General features: G+C 41.1%; 1 protein-coding gene and 1 pseudogene across 2 annotated transcripts in view; one reads left to right on the forward strand and one right to left on the reverse strand.

Annotated features, from left to right (window-relative positions):
• The window catches only part of LOC131432403 (polyhomeotic-proximal chromatin protein-like), a 102,328-nt gene extending 88,381 nt beyond the window's left edge, over window positions 1–13,947 (reverse strand). For both annotated transcript variants that reach the window (XM_058598645.1, XM_058598644.1), the window contains exon 1: window positions 13,282–13,947. In XM_058598645.1, the coding sequence (XP_058454628.1) occupies window positions 13,282–13,319 (38 nt within the window). In that variant the 5' untranslated portion in view covers window positions 13,320–13,947. The remainder of the gene's footprint in view (window positions 1–13,281) is intronic.
• A 974-nt stretch (window positions 13,948–14,921) lies between these two features.
• Window positions 14,922–24,019, forward strand: LOC131428670 (serine-rich adhesin for platelets-like; annotated as a pseudogene).
• Window positions 24,020–26,595: the final 2,576 nt, after the last annotated feature.

The raw sequence follows: 26,595 nt of genomic DNA on the forward strand, positions 1-26,595 counted from the left end.
TTTAATTGGTATGCTCTGATCTTGTGTCATGCAAGTTCGGATGAAATTCCATGTTATGTCGTTTCGCCTGAGAAATTGACGACTACCCTAGGGTAAATTTTGAGTGCATAAGATTAATTACTAATTTTATAAGCTGATCTTGATTGATAATGAAAAAAAGTTTATCGCTTCAATCGAAATCGCAAAATGGTAGAGAAACTTAACGCTTTAAAAATCATTGCTTGCATACAGAATTTGAACACAAGCTTGGCGAAGAGAAGCTTAAATATCGATATCCGTATCGCAAGCATGTACAAACATATAATTGCATACATTTGGGCTATTGATGTAATTTCGTCTGCTACAAAACAAATACAAATCACGACAAATAGAGTCTATATTCTGGGTTCGCGTGTTCGGTGTTGGTTCCTAATAAAGATCAATCTAAGCAGACTCTCGTGCATTTGCGGATTCAAAAGTGTGACAATTAATTGAAAATGTCGATCATTAGAAATTTTTGTTGCCTTGTTCCACATCAATAGCTCGAACAACCCCATTGGGCTGATCCGTGTAGTTTTCAAATAAGTTAAAAAAAATAACACCCTTCCAATTTTCTCATGAATTTTTACTTATATTATGACCATTGAGGAACTGCATAGAATACATTTTTATCGATCTGGCATCTAATGAATATTGATATTCGAAGCTTGACTAGTTTTTGATGAAAAAACAATCGTAACTTTTTACTGGTCGCTCATATGAAAAAGCTTGGTTGAGCAAAATTGTGCGCAATTGTGAGTTCAACAACTCTTCTGAGGACAACTTTTCCGAAGAACGTTTCACATTATCACATGGCTACTATTCAACGTGCTGAGTATTATTCGTGTGATTTGTGTGAATGCGATTACGGTACTTCATATCATCTGATATGTAACTGCCCCGCATTGACGCAGCTTCGTATCCGGGTTTTTGGTTCTCCATACATGGTTGAGTCTGTGTATGCGGAGCTAAAATTGAAGGATATTCTCTCGTTTCTCACCCAATGTGGTAAGGAGCTATAGTCAGAAGGGTTCATCGTTCTTCCTGGAATGAATGAATCCCTTCTGTATTCATCTTAAATAGGGTTTAGCAGATTGTTTGACATCCTTTAGGGGGTACCGAATTTACTTCTGCTCGTACATACTGCGAATCGTTCTGCATTCTTCCGGGAGTGCAGAATGGTGTCGCTTTTGTAAGATCTCTAAATCCTCTCGGGGGTTGGAGGTTTTATTAATAGCAGACTGTTCGGGGCCTCTTAGAGGTTCAGAATTTACTTCTGCTTCCACCAGATGTGACCCCCAGCAGATTGTTCGGCATCCCTTAGGGGTGCAGAATTTACTTCTGCTTTTATGTGTTTTTGTGTCGTCATTTTTTCCCATCCTCCTAGTCCAACCCTTACCATTTCCTTTCAATCCTTCCCTCTTATATATCGGGAAAATGATGCTAAAAACAAATTGATGGCAAGGCACAAATCTCCAAATATCAAGGGGAACGTGCCATTTGTGCCAATTTGTTCTGATTCCTGATTCTGATTCCTGAGGACAACTTTTCCGAAGAACGTTTCACAAAAAAGTTAAAACAAAAAAAGTGATTTTTCAGGAGCCACTCTAGCTTACTCGGAAAAATTGATATAACTCGATCAAATGAAAAGCTAGAGAGGTACTTTTTTTCAACAAAGTTGCTCAAAATAAAATTTCCTACCCATTTATTGTACAACAAAATCATTTTTGAGTTCAATTAAGAAAGTTAGATTTCAGATTTCAATCTAAATGAGGACCACCCTAGTAACTTATTTCACCAAAAGGAGCGCCATTTGATTACAAACAACTTCTGTGAAGACATCAGCTACAAAAAACTAATATTTAATAGTGAAAATATTTTTGTCACGCTAATTTCCCGTTTCGGACCACTGTGCACTGGGTTCCTGCTTCCATGTCGTAAAAGACAATTGCAGGAGTTTCTTTTTCCCTTCAGCTATCAGATTCTTTTCAAACGTTTCACATTTGATTACTCTATTTCACTAAATTATTTCTTCATTCAACTTATCAGTTTCCGGTTAGCTTCGGAGAAAAATTTTATTTGATATTTTTTCTTCTTCCGTGTTATTGCTTGTCTTTCAATATTATAAATTGAATGATATAAATCAACTATCGCGCAGATCCGTTAACATTACAATGTTAATAACAGAGATATCATAGATCGGTATTTTGAATAAATATTAGGAAAATTTTTGTTTGTATCATAAACTAATATCTTTTTCTCGGTAGCCGGCTGTCCAGATCACCCAATATAACCAATTAAATAATTAAAATAATAAAGTAGAAATAATAAACAATCAAGGCGTGCGTGAAATCTGTTGACATTTGTTTGGTGGTTTAAAATGATTTGATATAATTTATAGAATATGTCACCACAATGAATAAACTATTTTCTCTAAATCCTATTTACCCTATTATTTTGTAGCTGGGAAATTCATTTAAAAAAACCTTTTTTAATCCAAAAATATAACTAAAATATTTTGAGAATTTTTTTTTCGATGTTAGAAAATTAAGTGAGACTCGTTTTAAACTTTTTGACCACTATTTCCGGTACTTCTGGACCTGGGAACTTGGAACCTACAATATAGCCAACAATTTGAATCAGCTTTAAACCAAATCTAGAAGAATGTAAACCTTTTTTGCATCGTCGCTCTAAATGACGGTGTGAAATTCAATAGCAACCTGTGGAACTACGAGATTTTTTATTTTATGAGTGACAATATTTGACACATACTCACACACAGACACATAAATTGCTCAGCTCGATGAACTGTGTCGAATGATATAGAACATTTAGCCCTCTGGGCCAATTTTCACTAGTAAATTTTTCAAGTTATTGCATAAACTTTCTTTATAAGAAAGGTAATAAGTGTACTTTTACAGAAAAGCATCGTTATCATGATCTTGTAATAACACTAACTAGTAGATACAAATTGAATAAAAGGATTAGAAATTTACATTTTTTTTTCACCCAACAAAATATCAATTTTAATGTGGCAACGCTGCACGCTATATGAAATTGAACAAAGCACACTGCGAACGGTGCAAAGCCGCACGTACCGACGCGTACCAGTTTTGCATCGTCATCGTCCTATAACTTCGGAACCAGAAGTCGGATCTGGATGAAATTGCACAGTATATTTAAAGACAGTGAGAGCTTTAATTTGAATCATGGTTCGTGAAAATCGGCTTACCCGTTGCTGAGAAATCGAATTGAGTTCCGTTTTTTGGAGATTTTCTTCACTATTATCGGTGCTTTCGGAAGCGGAAAGCGAGGACTAGTAGTTCCCAAAGTAGTTTTATATATTCACTAACTAATAAGATCTGCCTACTAAATTAATTTAACAATAAATTTTATAAAAATGTGCACCTCGTTTCGGCATCGGAAGTCGGATCTGGATCAACTTTTCGGGGACTTTTTAAAGAATTTTAAAACCTTTTATTTGCTTCTTAGTTTGTGAAAATCTGTTAAGAAATTTCCGAGAAAGTTGAGTGCGCTTTTTTTAAATAAATTTGCACATATTTCCTTGCAATTCCGAAACCGGAAGTCGGAGTGCGCAGTAGTATATACGGCGTCTAGTAACAACAAGTGTTGGACTAACATCCCTTCCCAGTCCTTTGTCGTTACCAGAAGATGTACATTGAAAGATGATTTGCCAGTCCCAGATCTGATCATCTAGGAATTCTCTGTACAATTTCAGCTAATCCCAATCAGTAACGGAGTAGCAACCAGGGGTGGTCGCTCAAGCTCAAGCTGTAGTGACAACATGCAAAATCTAACCAAAATTATAGAGATAACTATTATAACCATTCACGTCGGAAGAACACGTTATCCGGGTACTTTGGCTAGTAGATTTAGGAATGTTTAGTCTTATTTGCTACACAAACTTGAGTTATTTTCCGCAACTGCAATTACTTTACCAGATCATAAAAACTTTTCTGCGATACACCGATATAAAAGTCACTTCCGATGCCGTACACTAGATCAAAAGCAGTAAAATTTCATTCCATTCAATTGTGGCATCGAATGCGGCACACAATGCCGTTCATTCTGCTCTACTGCAGTAAACTTCACAATCTAACTCACACAACGTTCGCTGACTTCTCTTTCAATTGAAACTCAGTTTAACTCTCGTTGATCTGTTGATCCCTCGAAATAACAATCAATCTCTTTCAATTGAACTAGAGAGCACCTCTCAAATGAGGTTCATATAATCATTTGAATTGATTCAAGATAATAGAGTAATGGTAAACCGGTTATGATAGCTAAAATATAAATTACAGAATAACCATGAATTAGATGTTTCCTTTTTCGGTTTAAATTTTTAAACCTTTGGAACGTATCTTAATACATTTCAAAAATGCGAAAATTGTCAATTTTAACTTACTTGTGACCAGTATGTGGACTTGCCATGTTACCGGTTCCGGCCAGGATTTTGAACAGGAACCAGACTAGCTGCTAAAACTGATTTCGGTTCTAGGTTCAGTAATGCGATTATTTGTTTAAATAAAATAAATCAATATAGTGCAATTAAATGGAAATTATTTTCTTCCAAAGCGTTTTGATTCATTCCACTAACCGCTCGAAAAAGTAATTTTTGATTACTCGGTTATGTCTCTGTCATTACCCACCCGCTTGTTTTCATAATGATATCAAAATAAGAGATTATGCTTTTGTATACAAATGTATTTGTTTTTAGGTTGCTCATTTCAGTAAATTGATATTGCTTTTGAGGTACTAATCTCCTGATCAATTCGTATGAATGAGAAGACCGTTTGTTTTTTAATCAGCCTTGGTAGATGCTTATTAAATCCACCACTTTCGATTTATTTTTGTTTTGTTACACTCAAGCTTACATCTACGCATACTTAAAAAACTTCCTGCCACTTTCTGATTTATTTAAATGAAAGAATGGTCATATTTTCTATCGTTTCGGATAAATAATAAGTAATATTTGTAAATAGCCTTTCAAGTTTGTGAAAATCGGATCAATTATTTCCAAGAAAATTGAGTGTCTGTTTCGTCGGGATCGTAATCACATTGATAATGTTATTTTTACAGTTTTAACTACGCTACAGCAAATGCAAATTTAGTGAAAAATATATTTCACACCAAATTGTGATTATGGCGAAGGAAGACTTATTTTAATTCCAGCTGGTTGATTTATGCACTATTTTGAATAAACCCAAAAAAACGCTATTTAGCACAGAAGCGCAGGATTTTGCATGTCTCGAACACACAGCAGGTGCAGCGTTTGAATGGCACGCTTGAACTGACGTAGCGATACCTTGCACTCCTGTTGCTTCCACATTTGATGTTCAAGCTAATTGGGTAACACTTTCTTATCAGCTGCATAACATGCTCATTTTCCAAACATAGAAAAGAATGTTCGCTAGTGAACTTTTCAAAAGTGATATTTTGCCATAAGAAATCAGTTTTGATGAGAATTGCGTTTGCAAAAAATCAGTATAGAACTTTCATTCAATGAGTTTTTTTAACGATGATTTTCATCTCCGAAAACTATTTGTGAATATTGTTTTTTTCTCTACACGTAAGCGGGAGACGAATTTGAATAAAAACAGGAAGTTTTTATGAGATCTTAAGACTTTATAGTTCAGCCATCTATGTGAAAAATTAATTTTTCATTTCCTTTTTCTACGCTTATCACAACAGTCCCGGAACCAGAAATTGGATCAAAATGCAATTCAAAAATATTGAATAAGCACAGGACCTTTTAAATGAATTTGTAGGATTCGGTCAAGCCACCTTCGAGAAAATTCAGTGACATTATTTGTCACAAACACACAGGCATTGGCAGATCTCGAGCAGTTATTGCTGTGAGCGGTTTAAATCATAATAATTGTGAAATGGAATCAGAGTCTCAAAACATTTGTTGCTAGCAATTGTCAAAAAAATGAAAATTTTAAACATATAACTTCATAGAAGCTTGAGCGAATTACATCAGAATCAGGAATCAGAACAAATTGGCTCAAATGGCACGTTCCCCTTGATCCTTGAAAAAAAAATTGAAAATTACAAACCCACGTTTAAAAAGCAAAATCTTTAGTTACGCTTGAAACTGTTTCAATTTGAAAAACTTGGTCGAACAAACCGACTTTGGCTATATCAGTTCCTAGTTTTCGGTTCCGAAAGTGGTAGAACGAAAACTCAAATGAGAACCGCCACTCTCTACTTATAATTCTGACCGGAGAGAATTTTGATTATAGAGTTGATGTTCATGCCTATTCATTCGAGCTTGCTCACTACCAACAACTGAGACAATGAAGCGGGTAGACTACTTGGCACTTGAAACTAATCTATTCAGCTGACGATGAATTCTGGGAGTCTCATTTAAGTATGGCAACAAAAGAATGCGGAAAGTGAATGGTAATAAATTTCATTTGCATCAAATAGTTTTCCTTTGAAAATGATTTTTACCAAACATGTATCCGAAGTGCGCTTGCGTTCGTCTTTTTAGTTCTGAATTAGAAAGTGCGAGATCCAGTGGCAGGATATCTTTCTCATCCGCAGAATCTTGCGATGTAAGCTCGTGCACTTTCTTTTTCCGGTCATCGTACTACTTAATATTATCGTTTATTTTGCCCCGGGCTTAACTTCAACTTTATGTAGTTTTGACACTGTTCTGTGTAACTCTTTCGTACGGCTTACCGTTCCGTGCTTTATCGACAGTGGAGCTTCGACCATCACGAAACTTTCAAAACCTGTATCTCACGGTGTAATCTGCAGAATCAACAGCCCCATAATATTTTTAAAACTGATTTCGGGATGATTGCTGATTTCGGGAGGGGTCATGGCCCCTCGCCCCTCGCGGTAGCTTGAAGTACTGTTGTCAGGCTATTTTTATTATTATACATTCGTTACGTTAATTCTTCAGAGCGGTTTAAAAAAACTGCTACTTTACAAAATCTCTCTATTTTTTTGTACTTTATAAAATCTCATACTAATGCCGTTTACGTTAACAAATATTATGAATATTTTTAATGCCAATATTCCGTCAAAAATTAAAGTAAATAAATTCTTTCTTTTTTGTACATCGAAATTGTATCAGTGAGATGTAGTAGAGGCAAAGTAAGGGTACACGTTGCTGAGCACTGTGGAAAACCTTACTTTGCCCTGAAAAACAAAACATTTATGTTCACGTTTCGTCTTTGACTCATCAGTGCACAACAGTATTTGTTCATCTGTTATGCCACCTAGCAGTTCAATATAAACCGCTTCTAAATTTATCTAAAGTTTCTACTATTTGCAGAACACTTTTTTGTTTTGCACTCAAGTGCAATGTCTGTACTGACGCGCCGAACGAAAACCTAGGCTAACTTCAGACTGAACATTTTTCTTTCCGAGTCGTAGGAAACATAATAATGCTCGGAAATGGAAAACATAATACGTTATAGAAGTGCAAAAGAGAGCACTATGAAACACTATGAAAAAAAATTTCCATATGGATTGACATAACTCAAGTGCGATTGAAAACTTCGAACAAATTGTAACGACACACCGAAACAAAAGATTCGTGTCGTAAAAATAATAATCTGCAAAAAAACTGACGAAAACACATAACAAATTTTAATACTGAGATATCAAGCATACCCCGCTTTGCCCCAGTCAGCTCTCGAATCTCTTACTTGGAATCCCTCCAGATCGACGCTTGAATATACAACTGGAATAAACTGCAATTGGTAGTTGGATGGCGTCAAGTCTGGACTATGACGTGGGTGAGGTACAGACATTTGGAACATTAACTTAGCAACTTCAGCTTTTTGCTAACTTTTAGTTGTTCTCAGTTTCGCGGAGTTTTTCAGTCTACCCGAGTTTACTTTTAAGTATATTTTTCTCTCGGATTGTCCAATTCTGTACATTCGTTCCACGCACTGTCGAATAATCTGGCAGAAGCGGATGTTTGAGGATGTAAATTAAAGCCAGGATTAGGTTTTTTGGAGTTTTTTCGAGCAGAGTTCGAGCAGAACCCAATAACGGATTTTTTTTCCTTCGAGGGTACAATCATATGAGGCATTGAAACCTACTCAGTCCCGTCTAGAAGGAGGAAAATGGAAACCATACCTTGGACTAGTCTGTTTCATCTTCCTATGCAAACCCTATCAAAAATGGATCATAAAGCGCAAACTCACTGGAATGCTTATTCATAGATGCAATCAAATATTATCAGAAAATTGGTGGATTTGGTTACCCAAGTTACTTATTAAAACATTGGACGGCCGCTTGATTGCATTCGCCCAAAGTAGTCTAAATTGCAAAACGATTTCCTCGGGTAGCAAAAACTGCGGGTGTTTGTGGTATTTTTTCGCAAATGTTAATTTCTACTATCTCGTTCATCAGTCTTTTTACAATCTGTTTTCTAGATGGGTGCTGATAAATGTTCATTTTTTGAGTTTTGTTTCTATTTTATGCTTTATTGTGAAAAAAAAATTGAATACACATTTTTCACTGGAAACACTGCCCATCCGAAACTCATAGATTTTCTTTCTGGCAACTTTCAAATTTTCGGCTTAAAAAATCTCTTCTACTAAGCCTAAAATCAGAAAATGTATGTGTGTGTGCGACTTTTCATTTTATTTATTAATTAACTTTATAACTTTAACTTATAACAGAATTAAATGGTAATATTGAAAAAATTATCCTTGCATTTTATTTAATTTTCTCGAAGATGGCTGAGCTGATTTTAACAAACTTAGGCTCGTTGATTTTGTACCGTTCAATTTTCTCAGAGATGACTGGTCAACAGGTTCGTTCGAAAGCTACTATTAAGCCCTTGATTAGGCTCAAAGATCAAATCTCTGTTACTTCTGGTTCCGGAGATATGATGGTACAAGTGACGTAACCGACAAAAAGCACTTCATTTTCTCGAAAATGACTGATCAGATTTCAACAAATCTTGGTACGTTTGAAAGCTACTATTAAGCCTTCAATTATATTCGAAGTTCAGTCTCTGTTACTTCTGGTTCCGGAGATATAATGGTATAAGTGACGTAACCGACAAAACGCATTTTATTTTCAACCGCTTCATTTTTTCGAAGATGGCAACACTGATTTCAACAAACTTAGGCTCGATTCAATACTATTATGTGTTGGTATGGTATAAGTGACGTAAACGTCAAAACTCATCACCGCTCACCGTTCTTGGATATGGATTAACCGATATCGATAATTTTAGGCTCATTCAAGACTAAAATTGGACTGTGGATCGATTTCGAAGATCATATAGCTGACATGTAAAATTTCTAAGATATAATCGTACAAGTGACGTAATTGTCAATTATGTTTATATCTGCATAATTATTTCAGATAGTGTCACGTTCAAATGTAATCCTGTTGATACACTTGGCTTGAGAAATGTTGCCGAACATGTGACGTAAACGCTGAAGCATGCTTTTATGAATTACTCAAGTCATTATGTATAAATTAGTGTCAGAAATTATCCTAATGAAAATGCGAAAAATGTTTTAATGAGACTGCTTCGATGAAAGAGAAAGGCATTATCACTGCACTAGGTTGATTAAGAATAGGCTTTACGACATGTTTTGTATCTTGACATATCACCCGGCTTTTCTTATGATCCGATGGGTTCGAAAAGTAACTAAAAAACTACTTTGGTTATTACTACAATCTCCTTTCGGGTTCAATATGAAGTTACTCTCAGTTGTCTTCTCCATGTGACAGCTCGGATTGATTACTGTTAGAATGTCATTTTTACTACACGGGCAAAATTCCGATTCAAGAAATGAGCAAAACAAGTCATGATTTGGGGAAAAGTGTATTTTTTCATGTTATGATAATACACCATGATTAAAAGTTCTCGGATCATGATCCATTTGGACTGATTTCGTTGAAATTTAGCGTAACGCATTTGACGTTGTTGGGTATAACTTCAGGCGTGTTTCTGCTACGATGGTAATCTTTGCAACATAAATTCAGGCGTTATGTTTTCAAATATGAAGATTTTAAATATGAATTAAATGGAATGGTGTGGAAGTCTGTGGCGTATTGTTTATACGATTTCAACTAATGTCTCAAATAATGTACATTTGAATAGCAAAACAGTGAAAAACACAACGAATTTCTTTTAATCTGAAGCATCAACAATTTAAACATGTTTTTGAACAACCACCACACCTAAAATAACGTGTTTACTTGCATTCATTGCTCCAGAGTTGGTTTTTTGTTTCAAAATTTGGAAAACATAAACAAACAGCATGAAAATACAACATTTCTTAGAAAGATATTCTATGTTGAATTCTTGCAAATACCGCGGATCGATTTTTCCTTTTTTGTTTCCAAAACATCGTTTGCAAAATCGTCTCATTCGTAATATTTAGGTGAATCAATACAGTTTGTGTCCTTATATCTATGAAACAAATTAATCAAACTGGTTGAGCAAAAAAAAATCTTATTTTCGTTAGATGGTTCCTAATTTTCAGTCGAAATTATTTTTCGGTTTACGTTATCTCTCGGAATATTATTTTTTAACAACAACAGTCACATCGAATATGTAAGGATACATTCAGATATACTTAGAATGTCAATTTTCGGTTCATTATCTTTATGTTGTCAAGTCTCTGTCAGCCGGTGGGTAAACCAACACAATTATAAACTGAACATGCCTTAGGATCAAGTAAAAATTCTCAGTAGTTCATGCATTTCAATGTCTGCTTTTTGTCTTATCATGAATATATTAAACAATCCATCACATCACTTGAGGCAGAGTGTTCAAAGTGATATCCGGATAGAAAATTGGAGTTACGAGCTTTAAAAGAAATACATTCCTCAAGTAACGCATTTTCGGATCATGATTAATTTTCATGGGAGAAGACTTTTTGCTCATGGTTTCATGGGAAGATAAAATGATTGATTTCATGATTTTCTAATCATGACAGCAGTAACGGATCTCTTTCCGTGTACCTGTGGCAACTATAATGGTTATACCGAAGCTTTGCATATTACAGCAAAAACATTTCAGTTTATAAATTCGCGATCATTATTACCCCTCCGAAACCGGAGTTTTTCGTACGTATCGTCTTCGAATCTTCTGTGCCAAGCAGTTCATATCAAACTGCTAGTGCTCGGTATCAGTTTGCCATGAACCAATAGACAGAGGTGAAGTAAAATTTGGCTGTCACAACATTGAATGTCTTTCCTGACGTCCCAAACGCTAGTCATTCATGTGGGGAACTACTTTGTTGCTCTAGCAGTTCAATACCAACTGGTGCGCACTGATGATTTGAAGACGAAAATACTACATTATTATCGCTATACTGCAACGGCTGTAATCGCATTGCTTATTTATATAATCATCAATATTTATGCCCAATTTTAAAACGCCCCTTCATCTGTCAAGACCCAAGACCTCAATTCGTCAACCATGCGCTAAATTGACGACCGATGCTACACAGTTTGCTACACAAAAAGACCCAACAAGTAACAGTGCACTTTTGGCTTGCATGCCCGTACCGAACCAAGCATGGGAAATGATGGGAAATACACCCAAAAAAATACACAAAGCTAACAAAAGAAGAGAACAAAAATCCGACTCGATCTTTCGCACACAACCAACAGGTCTGACAGGCAGTAGAAGTATTAGTGCCACCGGTTAGGTGACATTTGTTTCCAACATCATTCCGAACACGAAGTGTGATGATGTTAGTGCTGGCCCACTGATCCGATGCTACGCTGTCGTAGTGAACACCGGATTCAACCAACATACCTACGAATGTCTGACGGAAAGGGTAAGCAGGCACGCAGGACAGACACACAGCGTGTGTTATGCCGTACCGTCTGCTGTGTGTGGTATTGTGCAGGTTGCATCCAATTGCACGTGATTGAAAAGTTTGATTTTGCGATGCGAAGACCGCTCGGTTTCAATGGTAAAACGAAATTATTTCGGATTTTTGCTGCCAGTTCAATTTCAGGCATATCTTTTCCCGAATTCGGCGTGATTATTCCCAATGAGCCCAATAGCCAATGACAGATTCCGTTTTGTTTACTTTCTCTTCTGTGAATAACTCTTCAATTTTCAACTAAAAAATGTTGTTTTTCGTTATCAGTGCTAGATAGTTAACGATCATTTCTATATTCAGAAATAATTGGAAACGAAATGCTCACATTTCTTTCCAACGCGATTTTTGACAGTTGGTCTCTAATCATAGATATTCCATCACTTTTTCTCCTCTACGAACAATACTACCCCGAAACAAACGACGGTATTGCTAGATTGAAATCGCTCGCAACCGCCGTAGACGGGTCAGGGTTGCCAGGTCAGTATAAACAAAGAAGCAACAACGAGTGAATTATTGTAGTATGGATGGTGGCTTTGTGACAACAAATCGTAGGGGCGGCTGTCTTCGGATGTCAATATTTAGTCAATGATTTGGTTGTGAACACTTCGGAACACTGATTTACGACTCCGGGTGGCTGATTGATCGCTAGAGTAATTCATTCTTTTTTCTTTTCTTGTTGGCATCGCTGATTGCGATCCGATTGGTGGCGTTTGAAGCGGGGGAGATGCAAACAGTATATTATGAAAAACCAGTTTTGGCTGAAAATTCGTAACATTGCACCGTGAGCTCCTCCATCGTCGTCGTTCGTTTTCTCCTTTGGATGGTTGAAACACGGTGGGACCGACGGACGGACGCATCCCTCGCATCGTCCGATGTAGGATTGGGTGGTGCGAGTGCATCACAAAAGGCGGTGGCAGGAGAGAAATCATGGTGCGAGCCTTCAGCCGGGTGTTTGCCGAAAGACAGGAAAAACGAGAGATGACAGGCGCACTACGACAGGCAGCCACCACCGGCCGAACCAGTCGGGCAAGTTTTACTGCGACTTTGGCTGGTTTTGGCAGCTTATGAACAGCATAAATGTATGCGGAGAAGAAGGCGAACACAGAAACAGAAAAGACGAACGAATGATAAAGGTAATATGCATGCACGCACACAACCAGAAACGACACGCGGGTTTCGGTGGAGACAGTGTTGCCGGAACGATGGAATGATGATACCTAAATGTCAGATGGAAACCTGGTTGCTTTGTCGTTGTTCTGTCACTGGCAACACTGGGCTCACACACTAGTTCATACGAACAAAAATAAACGACACAACCGAAGGAAAATGGTAAACAGAATGCCTTAACTTAGTGATAATGGTAAATGGAAAGCAAAATAGATAAAAAAAATTAAAAGAAAACTAAACAAACCTTTTCGTGTAAAACCTAGAACCTCTCGGTCTTTCCATTTTCAAGGATGGTAAACAAAAAACTCATATGGGAAATTAGATAACACATAAGGCCACACAAAAACACAACCGGATTAATTCAGAAGAAAAAATCAATCAATCACCAATACCCGAAGCTGCGCTGGGATGTGGGGTTTATGGCACACGGTAGGATGCTCGGTTATCCTTACGAACTCGAACACAAGTCAACGAGAAGGAGGGGCGGTAGTACTAGTCACTGTAGTCTTCTTTTGTTCACTTTTTTTTTGGTATGGGCGCTTGGCTACTCGGCGCAAAGGATTTTGGAACTCAGATGCTGGCTGGGAGCGAATTGGTTTCCCATCGTTTTCCACTTCGTTACCATTCAGAAATAGCACTTTTTCTGCGCCACTTCAAGGATGTTGGATCAATATTCGTTAAAACCATGTAACACTTTAGCACTATTCTATTTTCGCTAGCATGCTGAAGCAGTTATCCTGTAATCCAATGCTCGGGGCTTTCGGTCGGAGATCCTCTGATTCACTGATGCAATTTACCAAGCATGAAAAACGGATGCTTAGTCACAAAATTTTCACTACTGATCCTCACCCGTTTCCTGGAACGAAACTTCGTGCAATCCGACAGGAATAGTTGAAACGAACTGAAAATCCAACTTCTCATGTCTCGTTTGGGCTGCCGTGGGCCTTCGATGCCTTGCGCGCTCCTCCACCCGATCCTATGTACGTTAAAAAGGCACCAACACCAGCGCATTTGCGTTCCGAACCAACACCAGCAACCGCCCCAGGTCAATTTTGCCCCAGCCAGCATGAAGCATACGGCGAAGCATATAATGTAGAAAACTCACATCAAGGTAGAGCCTGTTTCACTACTCACTATTCCTGCGCATGCGTATCTATGCAACGCACACCAACCAACACGCACAGCACACAAGCAATCACATAATATGTCACGACACCAGAGCAAGGGATCGCTTTTTTTTCTACCTTTGGAATACCGAGAATAACCGCCATTGGCACCCGTAGAGCAGCAGTCGTTGCATCCTACTCCCGCCAACGGCTAGCACCATTTTATTTATGTAGCACATAACCCATCAAGCCCACGAGCCGGAAAAGGACGACTTGATACATAATAGACAACAGCCCGACATCTGGCGCAGTCTCACAAACACAGAAGACGCGCAGCAAAAAAAAAGAGAAATAAAAATTTCAATAGCATGTCACCCCTCCCGCAGCCATCCATAACTTTTTCCAAAGCAGGCTGGTTGCTGCTGGTAGTCCGCTGTGTTGTTGTTGTTTTTTTTCTTTTCATTTTTCCAACCAAGCATCCTCCTCGAAACGCTCAATCGTTCCGCTGCGCTTCCTCCCTCCCGCTCGACCGGCTGGCATCCCACAAACCCACAAACATGTTTCATGTTTCGAACGAACGTCGAAATTAACCCATCCATTATATCGCCTATTCTGCTTCCACCCAACCTGCCAAAGCGGATTCACCTTCTCTTTCTGGCACACTCGGAGCGTACACCGTTGCCCTCCTCCGCATTTCATCCAGCAGCGATGAATGTGCTATGCGCATAAAAGCGAAACAACTTCACTTCAGTGCGGTAAACATAAAACATATCGAACCATGGGTCCCCCACCGCTCGGAACCCGGTCGTCTCGCACTCCCGTAAACATCGAACGAAGCCCCACAACGCACGCAAGCCCGGATTCGGATCGGTATTAATTTTTCATCATTTTGCTGCTGCTTCTGCTGTGCGGTTGTGGACTTCGCCGTTTCATCGGTTTGCTTCCTCTTGGCAGCCGCCACAATAGCAGCAGCAGTAGAACTGCTGGTCTGATGGTTTGGATAGTGGGTAAGCTTGGTTCATTCTGGTTGAATTTTGTGTAGTATGTATGTCACGCAAATGTTCCTTTTTTCTAATATTTTTTTTGTTTCATAGAGGTTTAATCCTCAAGGTGAAATTCGCCGCTACGTTTCTGATCCTATGTACGGGGTTTAGAATTGAACCCAGATGGGTTGCGTGGAACTTATTGATCACATTTATTCACTTATCACACTTAATCTTATTAGACGCAAATCCATGATGGTTTATCGCACTAAGAATGGGAGTAATGAAAAAGCTGAGATCGTTAAAATGACGAATCCTCACTCACAAGTCACTATCCGATACATCCCGCTGCGTCTGTTGATTTGCAGTATCCAATGAAACCTATAGTTTTTCTCCTTCGTATCAAAATGAGAGGATGCGAACGAGCAAAGCATACCAGAGATATAAATAACTACCTGATCCACCTACTTGATAAACGACTGGACAATGCGCAATTCAGGCCCCAATGTGGTTCTTAGCATCTTGTCCAGTAACTCCTGTCCCTACCTCCCCCCGGTGCCGGCTGGGGTACGAGCAACCATAGGAAAGATCGGGTAACCAACCCCGGTGGGACCTTGGTCGTATACTGACAGGGAAGGGGGGGCTAGCCTTCTCTTTACAGAGAGCGAGCTTACCCGAGTTTCTGTTCCCCATGTTGGGGCGACTCGAAACAGCGTCTGTTCTCCGTGTTAGGAGCGGCTGATTACCGTCCTTGTTTCAGTGTGGGACTCTAAACAGTGCTGACACGATGGCCCTCCGGCGAGACAGGAGGTTGGTGCAGGCCTAACTAGCCGCCCGGAAAAAGGAAGTTACGAACAATCAATAAAGAAATACGACTCGGAATAATCGGCAAAGACCTACGCGACGAAGGACTGAGGACTACGATTGGAAGCTTGGCACATGGAACTGCAAATCGCTTGGCTTCCCAGGATACGACCGAATGCTGCATGATGAGCTTCAAATCCGCGGCTTCGATGTCGTAGCACTGCAGGAACTTTGTTGGACGGGACAGAAGGTATGGAAAAGTGGGCATCGAGCGGCTACCTTCTACCAGAGCTGCGGCACAACCAACGTTCCAGGAACGGGATTTGTAGTGTTGGGCAAGATGCGCCAGCGCGTGATTGGGTGGCAGCCAATCAGTGATAGAATGTGCGTATTGAAGATCAAGGGCCGTTTCTTCAATTATAGCATCATCAACGTGCACTGCCCACATGAGACGACACCCGATGACGAGAAGGAAGCATTCTACGCGCAGCTGGAACAAACATACGACAGCTGTCCACGGCGGGATGTAAAACTCGTCATCGGCGACATGAATGCTCATGTAGGCCGGGAGGCAATGTACAGGCCCGTGATCGGGCAGGAGAGTCTGCACACGGTAACAAATGACAACGGTCAACGATGCGTAAACTTTGCAGCCTCCCGAGGAATGATAGTTCGAAGCACCTTCTTCCCCCGCAAAGATATACACAAAGCCACCTGGACATCACCTGATCAACATACGGAAAATCAAATCGACCACGTTCTCATCGACGGGCGATTCTTCTCCGACGTCATCTATGTCCGCACTTACCGCAGTGCCAATATTGATTCTGACCACTACCTTGTCGCGGTTTGTATGCGCTCAAAACTATCGACGGTGCACAATACTCGTCGCACAGGAACGCCGGGACTCAATCTCGAGCAGCTACGTAGCATTCATACTGCAGAGGAATAGTTGGCGCGGCGACTCTTGAAGACGGCTGGAGGAACATAAGGTCCGCCGTGAGTAGCACTGCTGCAACCGTTCTAGGTACGAGGTTATCGAATCGAGGAAATGACTGGCTTGACGTCGAATGTCAGCAGTTGGTCGAAGAGAAGAATGCAGCAAGGGCGAGGATGCTGCAACACCGCACTAGAGCGAACGAGGAACGATACAGACAGGCGCGAAACAGACAGAACACGGTTTTCCGGAAGAAAAAGCGCCACCAGGAAGACCAAGATCGCGAAGCGATGGAACAGCTGTACCGCGCAAATGACACACGGAAGTTATATGAGAATGTGAACCGCTCACGTAGATGCTACACGCCACAGGCCGAAATGACAGTGGTAACCTTCTCACGAACGAACGTGAGGTGATCGACAGGTGGAAGCAGTACTATGACGAGCATCTGAATGGCGAAGCACAAGATACAGAGAACGGTACAGGAATCAATCTGGGTGCACGCTCAGCCGACGACAGATTCCTAGCCCCTGATCTGTCGGAGATAAGTGAGGAGATCGGCAAGCTGAGGAACAACGAAGCCGCGGGCAATGACCAGTTGCCAGGCGAGCTGCTCAAACATGGAGGAGAGGCACACCCACGCATCACCTATTCATTGACTTCAAAGCGGCATGCGACACAATCGATCGAGAACAGCTATGGCAGATAATGCACGAATACGGTTTCCCGGATAAACTGACGCGATTGGTCGAAGCAACGATGGATAGAGTGATGTGCTACGTCCGAGTATCTGGGACGCTCTCGAGTCCCTTCGAATCTCGGAGAGGACTACGGCAAGGTGAGGGACTTTCCTGTATCTTGTCCAATATTGCCCTGGAAGGTGTGATTCGAAGAGCGATGATCGACACGAGTGGCACGATCTTCCGAAAGTCCGTACAACTTTTTGGCTTCGCTGGCGATATTGATATTGTGACACGTAACCTTGAGAAGATGATGAAAACCTACATCGGACTGAAAGCTGAAGCTAGGCGTATCGGACTGGTCATGAATGCGTCGAAAACAAAATACATGAGAGGAAGAGGCTCTAGAGAAGAAACACTACGCCTCCCACCACGAATATTGATAGACGGTGACGATATCGAGGTGGTTGACGAGTTCGTGTATTTGGGCTCACTGGTGACCGCCGATAATGACACCAGCAGAGAAATACAGAGACGTATTTCGGCAGGGAATCGTGCGTACTTTGGACTCAGAAAAACCCTCCGATCGAGAAAAGTACGTCACCGCACGAAATTGACCATATACAAAACGCTCATTAGACCGGTTGTTCTATATGGCCACGAGACCTGGACTATGCTGGCAGAGGACCAACGCGCCCTCAGTGTTTTCGAAAGAAAGGTACTGAGGACCATCTATGGCGGAGTGCAGATGGAAGACGGAACGTGGAGACAGCGTATGAATCACGAATTTCAACAGCTGCTAGGAGAACCACCCATCGTACGGACAGCTAGAATCGGACGTCTACGATGGGCTGGACATATCATAAGGATGTCGGACGACAGCCCAGTGAAAATGGTTCTTGAATCTAATCCGACTGGTACAAGAAGAAGAGGAGCTCAGCGAGCAAGGTGGATCGATCAAGTAGAGGGTGATCTCAGAAGCATCCGTGCCTTGAGTGGCTGGCGACGAGCAGCCATGGACCGAGTTATGTGGAGACGTATGCTTGATACAGCAAAGGACACCCCAGGCTTATAGCTGTTAGGTAAGGTAATTCTCTGCAAACGAGCTTAAATCGGTTCCCAACGCAACCACAACATTTACCGTTCCGACAGCCATCAGCACCTCAAGTGCAGCAACAGCAGCAGCAGCAGCAACACATTGGCAACTCACGGTGGCCAGTGTCACAGTCGATGGACTCAGTCACGAAGTCTAGTTATCAGGAATTCACCCGCTATCAGATGCAATACAATCTAAGTCAGCAGCAGTTGAGCATCAAACAATCTCAACAGTTACAGACAGCAGCCACACTCAGCGGTGGAAGTGATTTGCTTGGGCTTGGAAATCTCGGTGATTTGCCCGATTTCACGAAGAACGATCTTGATTCGCTATTGCCTACGCTGAACAATGCCGATCTGGAAGGAGCTTTCTTGGACGAACTTGACCTAGGACTTGAGCAATCTTTGACACCCACTGGAGCCAGCGGAGGACTGATGAAGCCTTCTGAAAGAAAATGGAAGCAACAGTTTTTAATTAATCCACTAACCGGAGAGCTGGAGGAAACTCATGTGGAAGAGACGGACGAAAACGACGAAGAAGCGTCAAAAAGTTTTCCAGAATTTCATTCGGAAATGTCGAACCCACTGTACTCTGACGATGACACCTCTTGTAGTACGGGATTCTCGAAATTCACGTCGGATGTTAGCGATACGGAACGATCGACGACGGCGGATGGCGCGACTTCCAGTGGGTTCGGCAGTATGCCGCCTGGTCCAGCAAACAGTTCCATAGGAAAGCTGACAAAACCGAGCAAAGTGAAAAAGGATAAACTGAAAGATGGAAGTAAAAGTTCCACGAAAACGAAAGAGAAGAAACCACGCGAGAAAAAATCATCATCGTTGAAGCAGATAAAAACAAAGGCGAAAATTGTTTCTACGGAAAGCGGTGGTGAATCGCCCGGAAGTCAGGAGAAAATTAAACTTCGCTTGAAACTGGAGAAGTCCGAAGCTATCAGTGTGAGCTTGGTACAGCCTACACAGATAAGTGTAGGTGGAACCAGTAATAGTAGTAGCGGCGGATTGGGCAGTAGCAGTATCAATAGGAAAATGCAATCATCACAAGTGCTAACAGTGACTCCCGGTGCACCAAGTGGGATGGGAATCGTTCCCAGCTCATCGGGGGTAAATGTAGCTGCTATGACTCCGGTGCAGTCGTCGTTATCTTCAAGTTCGCTCTCTTCCTCCATTTCTTTTGCCACCACTGGTACTGTAACGCAGCAGCAATCACAATACCAGCAAACGTTAGGCCCACAAACTCTTGGCAGCAGCAGCTTTACGGGCACTAACCACAGCGTTGGAATGAACGTTTCCAATAGTAGTAGTCCATGCTTGCAAACGACGTCTCCTGCTGGCGAGGAGCTTCGGGTACCCCCTTTACATATTAGTTTGCGAGGTAAAAATTCCGTGGTCATCAAAAATTCCAGAAAAGATCGCAAAAAGAGCCAGAGTGGCGGCGAAGAAGATAGTGACGGGTGTAACTTTCCACTCGGGAAAAAGAGTTCGATCAAACGAAGCAGTCATTCCACCGATAGTCGGATAACTATGGTCAAAACAAGTGAATCGAGTATTCGGTTAAAGATTGAAGATTCCGGTTCGCCTACCGATCCTTCCTCATTGCCATCCTCACCGAATCATCACAACCATAACAGTACCAGTAGCGCAGGTAGCTCATCAATGATGACGCCAATCGCTGGTGGTGGTAGTTCAAAAGCGAATTCGAATAAATCAGAAGATCTGAATCCACCGGTATCGCCGGCGGTTGTTGGCCCAGCGTTGATGTCGAGTGATTTATTGTGATTCGACCAGCAACATAAACGAACAGCACCGGAATCCGTTCATAGCCCCAATGGGTTGATGTGTCCGGAAAAGAAACGTCGATTGAGCGCCGGTTTAGGAGGTAATCTGCAGTCAGCGGGAACCGTAGATGAGCTCGGTGTGAATGCAAATAGTAACAGTGCAGCGACCAGTATCAATGAAATAAATGAAATCTATGAAACTTTAATCTCGTCCACCGCGGGTGGTCCTATTGGTTCGACGAATGTTGGCACTTTGCCACAATCGTCTCTGCTAGCAGCGGCAACGTCGTCAGCAAAAAACTTGAAGAGCTCCAGCACGAACAACAGTATCAACAACAACAACAACGCGTTTGGCAAATGCATTAGCAGCGGTAGCAAAAACTTGGTCAAGCCAACGCAGTCGAGCCCAACGACGTCGTCTGTGTCATCGCCTGGAGCTCTGGCAGCTGTACCGAATACTATGAGCTCGACACAGTCCTCGAAACAGCCTTCTACTGCATCTCCTTCAACCGATGGTGCGCAAAGTAAAAAATCGCCTCCAACGGGGAGGATCAGTTCCGACAGTACCACCGAGGACCAAGAATCTGCCGCCGGTGATGATAGTACTACAAAACATAGCGGCAATACATCAAACACTACCTCAGCAGAATCGGAAGTCTCCGCCGCCAGTCAGCGAATAAACAACACACACCACCATCATCACAATCGTCCACCGGATCAACCGGGCGATTCGCCCTCGACTAGTCTGGAGCAATCGATGAACCAGCAGCAGCCAGCGCCAACGATAGTCGGTGCCAGCAGTCATCTGCTAACGCAGGGAGTGAGAGGTTCCCCTGGATCTCAAGCGCAAGGTGAAGATAGTGGAATCGAATCAATGGACGCTCTGTCGGAGAAGGTCCCCATCAGGTGTCTCACAGTCCACAGGGCAACGAGCCGAACAAAATGCTTCGAATGGATAGTCCAAAGGAAAAAACACCGACCGCCACGGTAGAGTTGAAGGAACCGTTGAAGAACGATTCGGGTACTACGAACAACAACAACAGCAATGCAAGCTTGGACGAATACATAGATATCGAAGCTGCACTGGCCAAAATGGAAGGAATCAATGAGCTGCAAGTCACGACCAAACTGAACGGTGATCATTCGACCCTAATAAAACCAAAACAAGAATTGGATCTGTTGGTGGGTCACAATGCATTGCTTGACAGTGCAAATCTTAGCAAAATTCTCGACGACATAGACGACGACGAACTAGTGCTGTCGGCGGATACTGCTGCTGGTTTAAAGGGCAAAAGTATTGATGTGTCTTCCAGTGAAAACTTATCCCTGAAACAGCAGGAGTCGTTAGTGGTAAAAGGAGAAGAGGCAGAAGACTGGCATGGGAAGACAAGGAAAAAGCTACAACATCAGCAGCAACAGCTTAAGGGAGAAGTAAATGATATACTCACTAGTAGTAGTAACAACAATCTGACGGATAAAATCGAGATTAAGCTGGATACCAAGCAACTCGTATTGGAGGATTGTTGTAGCAATAAGGAGGTGTTATGTTTAAAAAGCGAATGTGATAGTAAGATAGAAGATTGTGAAGCTGTAATTAAAACTGATCCCGAGGAGGCTATCGTTAGTAGTTTAAATCAACAGCAGAGCTGTAACAAAAGCGGCTCGGATAGTAATAGTAATTTTAGTAGCAGCAATCTGTCGGGCACGAAATCACAGGAATCTGCTAGTATAAACAAGGAAGGAGGTTGTCCTCCTACTGACGGTAAGGAAGCCAAAAATGGCGAAACTGACAGCGTTCCTGAGCTGAAGCCCCGCCACGAACAACCACCGCTTTACAGCTACTCTAGTGAAAAGGCTCGCGAACGGCGAACTGCTGCCAATTCTACTTCTTCCAGCTCCTCCTCGGCAACGGTAATCGAAATAATCGATTTAGACGATTCGGGTAAATCCAATGACTTGGAACCCCCGCAACAGGTCCAACCGAATAAACAAATCGATTCGCCACTTTCAATTGATATCCCATTGCACCCAGAGTCGGCCGAAAATCGAGTGCGTACACGTGCTTCTAGTAAACTGGAAAGTCCCTTGGAGCCTCCCCGACAGAGCCCGTCAGTTGAATCACCGGCAGCCGAAAGGTTGAAGAATACTCTCAAACATGCGACCCCGCCAGCGAATTCAGCAACGTCAGCAGTCGGTAGTGGAGTAGATCGCTTGAGTCCCAAAACGCTGCCGAAAGTCGGCAAACGAAAACGCCAAGGATCGGAAAGTTCGACCCAGTCATGTGTCAGTGATGACATAACTATGCCGACTCGAGCGAAAAAGCCTCGAAAAGCAGCAGTTGCAGCGGCTGCGGTAACAAACGCCGAGAAACAAAAGAAAATCGGTGCAAGTCGTAATACGCAACACAGGAAAGCAGCAACTGAAACGCCTACTTTATCGAGTACTCCAGTAATCCGGGTTGTAGCAGTTCCAGCGACGGAGGATTCGTCCGACAGTGATGAACCCTTGATAGAGATAGCGGGTACTGGATCGTCGTCTACATCGGGACCAGCTGCTAGCGAAAAAGAAAAAACACTTCGCAATCATAAAACACCGTCCTCTGCTTCGAAAAATGTCAGCAATACTGGCGCTCAGAACTCGTCTCCGTCGTCCACGGCATCAACGAATAGCGTTGGTTCGGGTAGCGGAGTTTCAAACGCCCATTCCCACAAAACCAACGCTCATTCTAGATCAGTTCACAGTGTACCGACAGCGGCCCACGTTGCAAATTCTGCTGCATTAGCGGATGAAAAAATCAGTACTCGTCGAAGTGTTCGTATGACAACGTCGACTCTTTCGACGGCTGCCATGAACAGCAAAGCGAAAGCAAATGCTGGCAACATCGCAAGTGGAACTCCAAATTCTACCTCGACTGGCGGAACTAGCAGCGCAGAAAACCATCGCGAATCAACACATCATCACAGCGTTTCGCATCACAACAAAGTTAATCATGTGAACCACCAGCACTCGTCGGCAACCGGGATTGGAAGAAGTTCTGCGTCCACACCAGCGGTAGAAGGAAAAGTCAGTTCGGGATCCCACGCAACATCGGCCACAACAGTCGATCCTGGAGTGACCACCACCGAAGTGCGACGGAAAACAAGAAGTGCTGGTCTTGAATCAACCATCGAGGGTCGGCGGAGACGGGTGTCACGCGATAGTAAGTGACCAATCGCTTGCGCCTCAGCCGAGACTAGCTGCAGTAACACCATCACCGAAACCGCTGGAAGCCTTGGCCTGCGTCGTAGTATTCGTCAGTTATACGATTCACATCAGCGACAAAAGCACCGTTTTCTCTATTCTCATTTCTTTGAGCATTCGGACGATGACAATGAAGAGCGAAACGACGACAACTTTGAAGCTGAACTTAGCGAGCATAACAACAACGTAGTCGTAGATTTCATGGCTGATGCGGATGGCACAATAGCGAACGATATCAACAAGGATAGCGACGACAGTGATGATCCACTAGTTCATGAGGAGGTTGATCCCCTCTCTACAAACGGCACCGATCCGCTTCCGCTGGGTAGGACATCCGATGTGGGCAGTGATTTGCAGTCTGGACGAGTTTGTGTCGTCAGATGACGACAGCAATGTGGAAATATCTGTGGTAACTATATCTCTGTACTGATGATCAGGATCATTTCTTTCTTTGTGTGTCTCAACGAGTTGCAACTGCGTTGAAAAAAAAACAATTCATTTGCTATTTTTATGGGACAAGTAAACTGAACGTCTGTAAAGTGTCTTATTGTGCAACAAATTGGTTTAATTGTAAAAATTCGGAATACAGTATCGTAAACGAACCAAGCCGTAACACATGCTATTGTGAAAGATTTTACAGATTAAATTTTCAAATATTTTACAGCAAATAACACTCAATCTTGTAAGGTATGGATTCCAATAAAAATTCCAAGTTTTCCAATTTTTTTTTGTGTTTTTGTTTTCCAAATCCAATCTCCAAATCCAAACACCTCTTGAAAATTCAACCTTTATTTCATGGATTATAGAATGTTTTCTGATTCGAGTTTTATCTTTGAGTATACATGATTCTACAAGATGAATTGATTGGGACTCGAAACGTTGGGCATGTTGTTGTTTCAGATATTACGATTAGTTATTTCAACTTAAGCAAAATTATTGATTTTGAATGACAATAAAATATTCCTTATTTATACACGTTCTTTTTTTTTAAATGAAAATTCAGTATGTTAAGATATATAAAAAAATGTAATATTTAATATAAATAATATACTGTCTTTTAGTAGTGGTGGTGTCTACGAAACTTTCCAATTGTGACCACTATATTACTTGCGAACAAAAGGTCGAACCGAATGCACTGATTTTTATTTTTTGAGCCAGATTATATGAATGAATATTAAACATTTTCAATTTAATCACTTTGTTCATACAATTTTTGTACATGACTTGAAGATAACATGATGCTTATTCATTAACATGCATTTCACGATGGAGAATAAAGTTGATTTTAAGACCAAAATTCAAACGCATACAATTCACTGAGTTCTAGTTTTGGTTAAACACGTTTTGTTAATTGCAATATCTCTAACGGCTATCAGTTCTGTGCATAGCACTACTTTATATCAATCGTTTCTTCTTGTAACACCAGACCAGTAAAGATGTAGATAATTTATCGTCACATTAATATTCTGACAACTAGTGTTACGATAAACGCGTTTGAATTTCATCTAAAGTAATGGTTGATTTTCCATTGTGATTTTTGTTTTGCTTTGTGCTGTTTTTGACATTAGACAGCATTAAAAACATTTTGTCGTGAATACGACTTACTTTACTTTGGGGCGCCTTTTCAAAATTAGCCATATGGAAGAATGGGCAGAACTTATTCGTGAATATCTCGACTTGTATTAATGGCAGCAACATATTTCTTTCACTATTTCATCCAAAATATGATCAGGAATTTAGGATAATATTTTGAACAGTGTGAGATAACCACAAACAACTCAAAAATTAAGTTTGCTGAAAATTTTAAAACAACGCGGAAAACTCTATACTTTTGCTTGGATTTTTCGCGCAAGGACGACGATTTTGAGGTAGTCAGGCACATATCTTCAACTGAACGTTATAATAGGGGAACCGTGGTCGAAAATCGATCATTTCTTCTTGTACATTGGATGGAAGCAGACGTCGGGGCGAGAAGACATATTCAAACAGCGGCATCGGAGAGCGCACCTTCTGCGTGGTTAAAAACCTCAAACGCTCAGGTCGCAGTTCTCATTTGCCTTCCGGTCGTCAAGGCGAGAAGACTCATTGAACCAGTTTCGCATCATTTGGCACTGCGAGCGGATGTGTCGGTTTGAACGCAAAGCAAGTTTCAATTCAAGCAAGAACTATTGCATCAGCTGCTGGTCATTTGCATTGGAGATATTATATAAAATCAGCAGTTCTAATGGATCTAAATGTTATCTAAAGAACTATTAAGATTACTTCTTTGCAAATCGAAGGTAGAAATCATCAGTTTAGTGAAAATCCAAAATGATTTGATTTGCTTCGTGCACTTTTCGCTGTGAAAAAATCGTTCGAGATAAATGTTCCGAACTGCGCTTAATATCGTACACGGAAAGAAATCCGTTACTGCTGTTATGATTAGAAAATCATGAAACCAATCATTTTAACTTATTATGAAATCATGAGCAATAACTCTTTTCCCATGAAAATTAATCATGGTTCGAAAATGCGTTACTTGAAGATAATTTTAATGATATTTAATAATCGTGTTGTTTTACCCACCGGCTGATAGAGAATTAAACATAACATATAAATAAAGATAATGAACCGAAAATTGACATCATAAGAGACTAAGCACGGCTACGCTTTTCATTTGACAAACATCAATGTTACATTTTGTTCGAATGTTTTCTTACATATTTGATGTGATCGTTGTTGCTAGAATAATATTCCGAGAGATAGCGTTTAATTCGATTGTGAATTTGGAACACCATCTAGCGAAAACCAGAAACATATTTTGTTCAACCACTTTGATTAATTTATTTCATAGATATAACAACACAAGCTGTATTGATGCGCCTAAATATTATGAATAAGACTATTTTTTGCAAGAATTCGACATAGAGTTTCTTTT

This window comes from Malaya genurostris, chromosome 2 (genome assembly GCF_030247185.1).
Source record: "Malaya genurostris strain Urasoe2022 chromosome 2, Malgen_1.1, whole genome shotgun sequence".
In the NCBI taxonomy this organism is placed as follows: domain Eukaryota; kingdom Metazoa; phylum Arthropoda; class Insecta; order Diptera; family Culicidae; genus Malaya; species Malaya genurostris.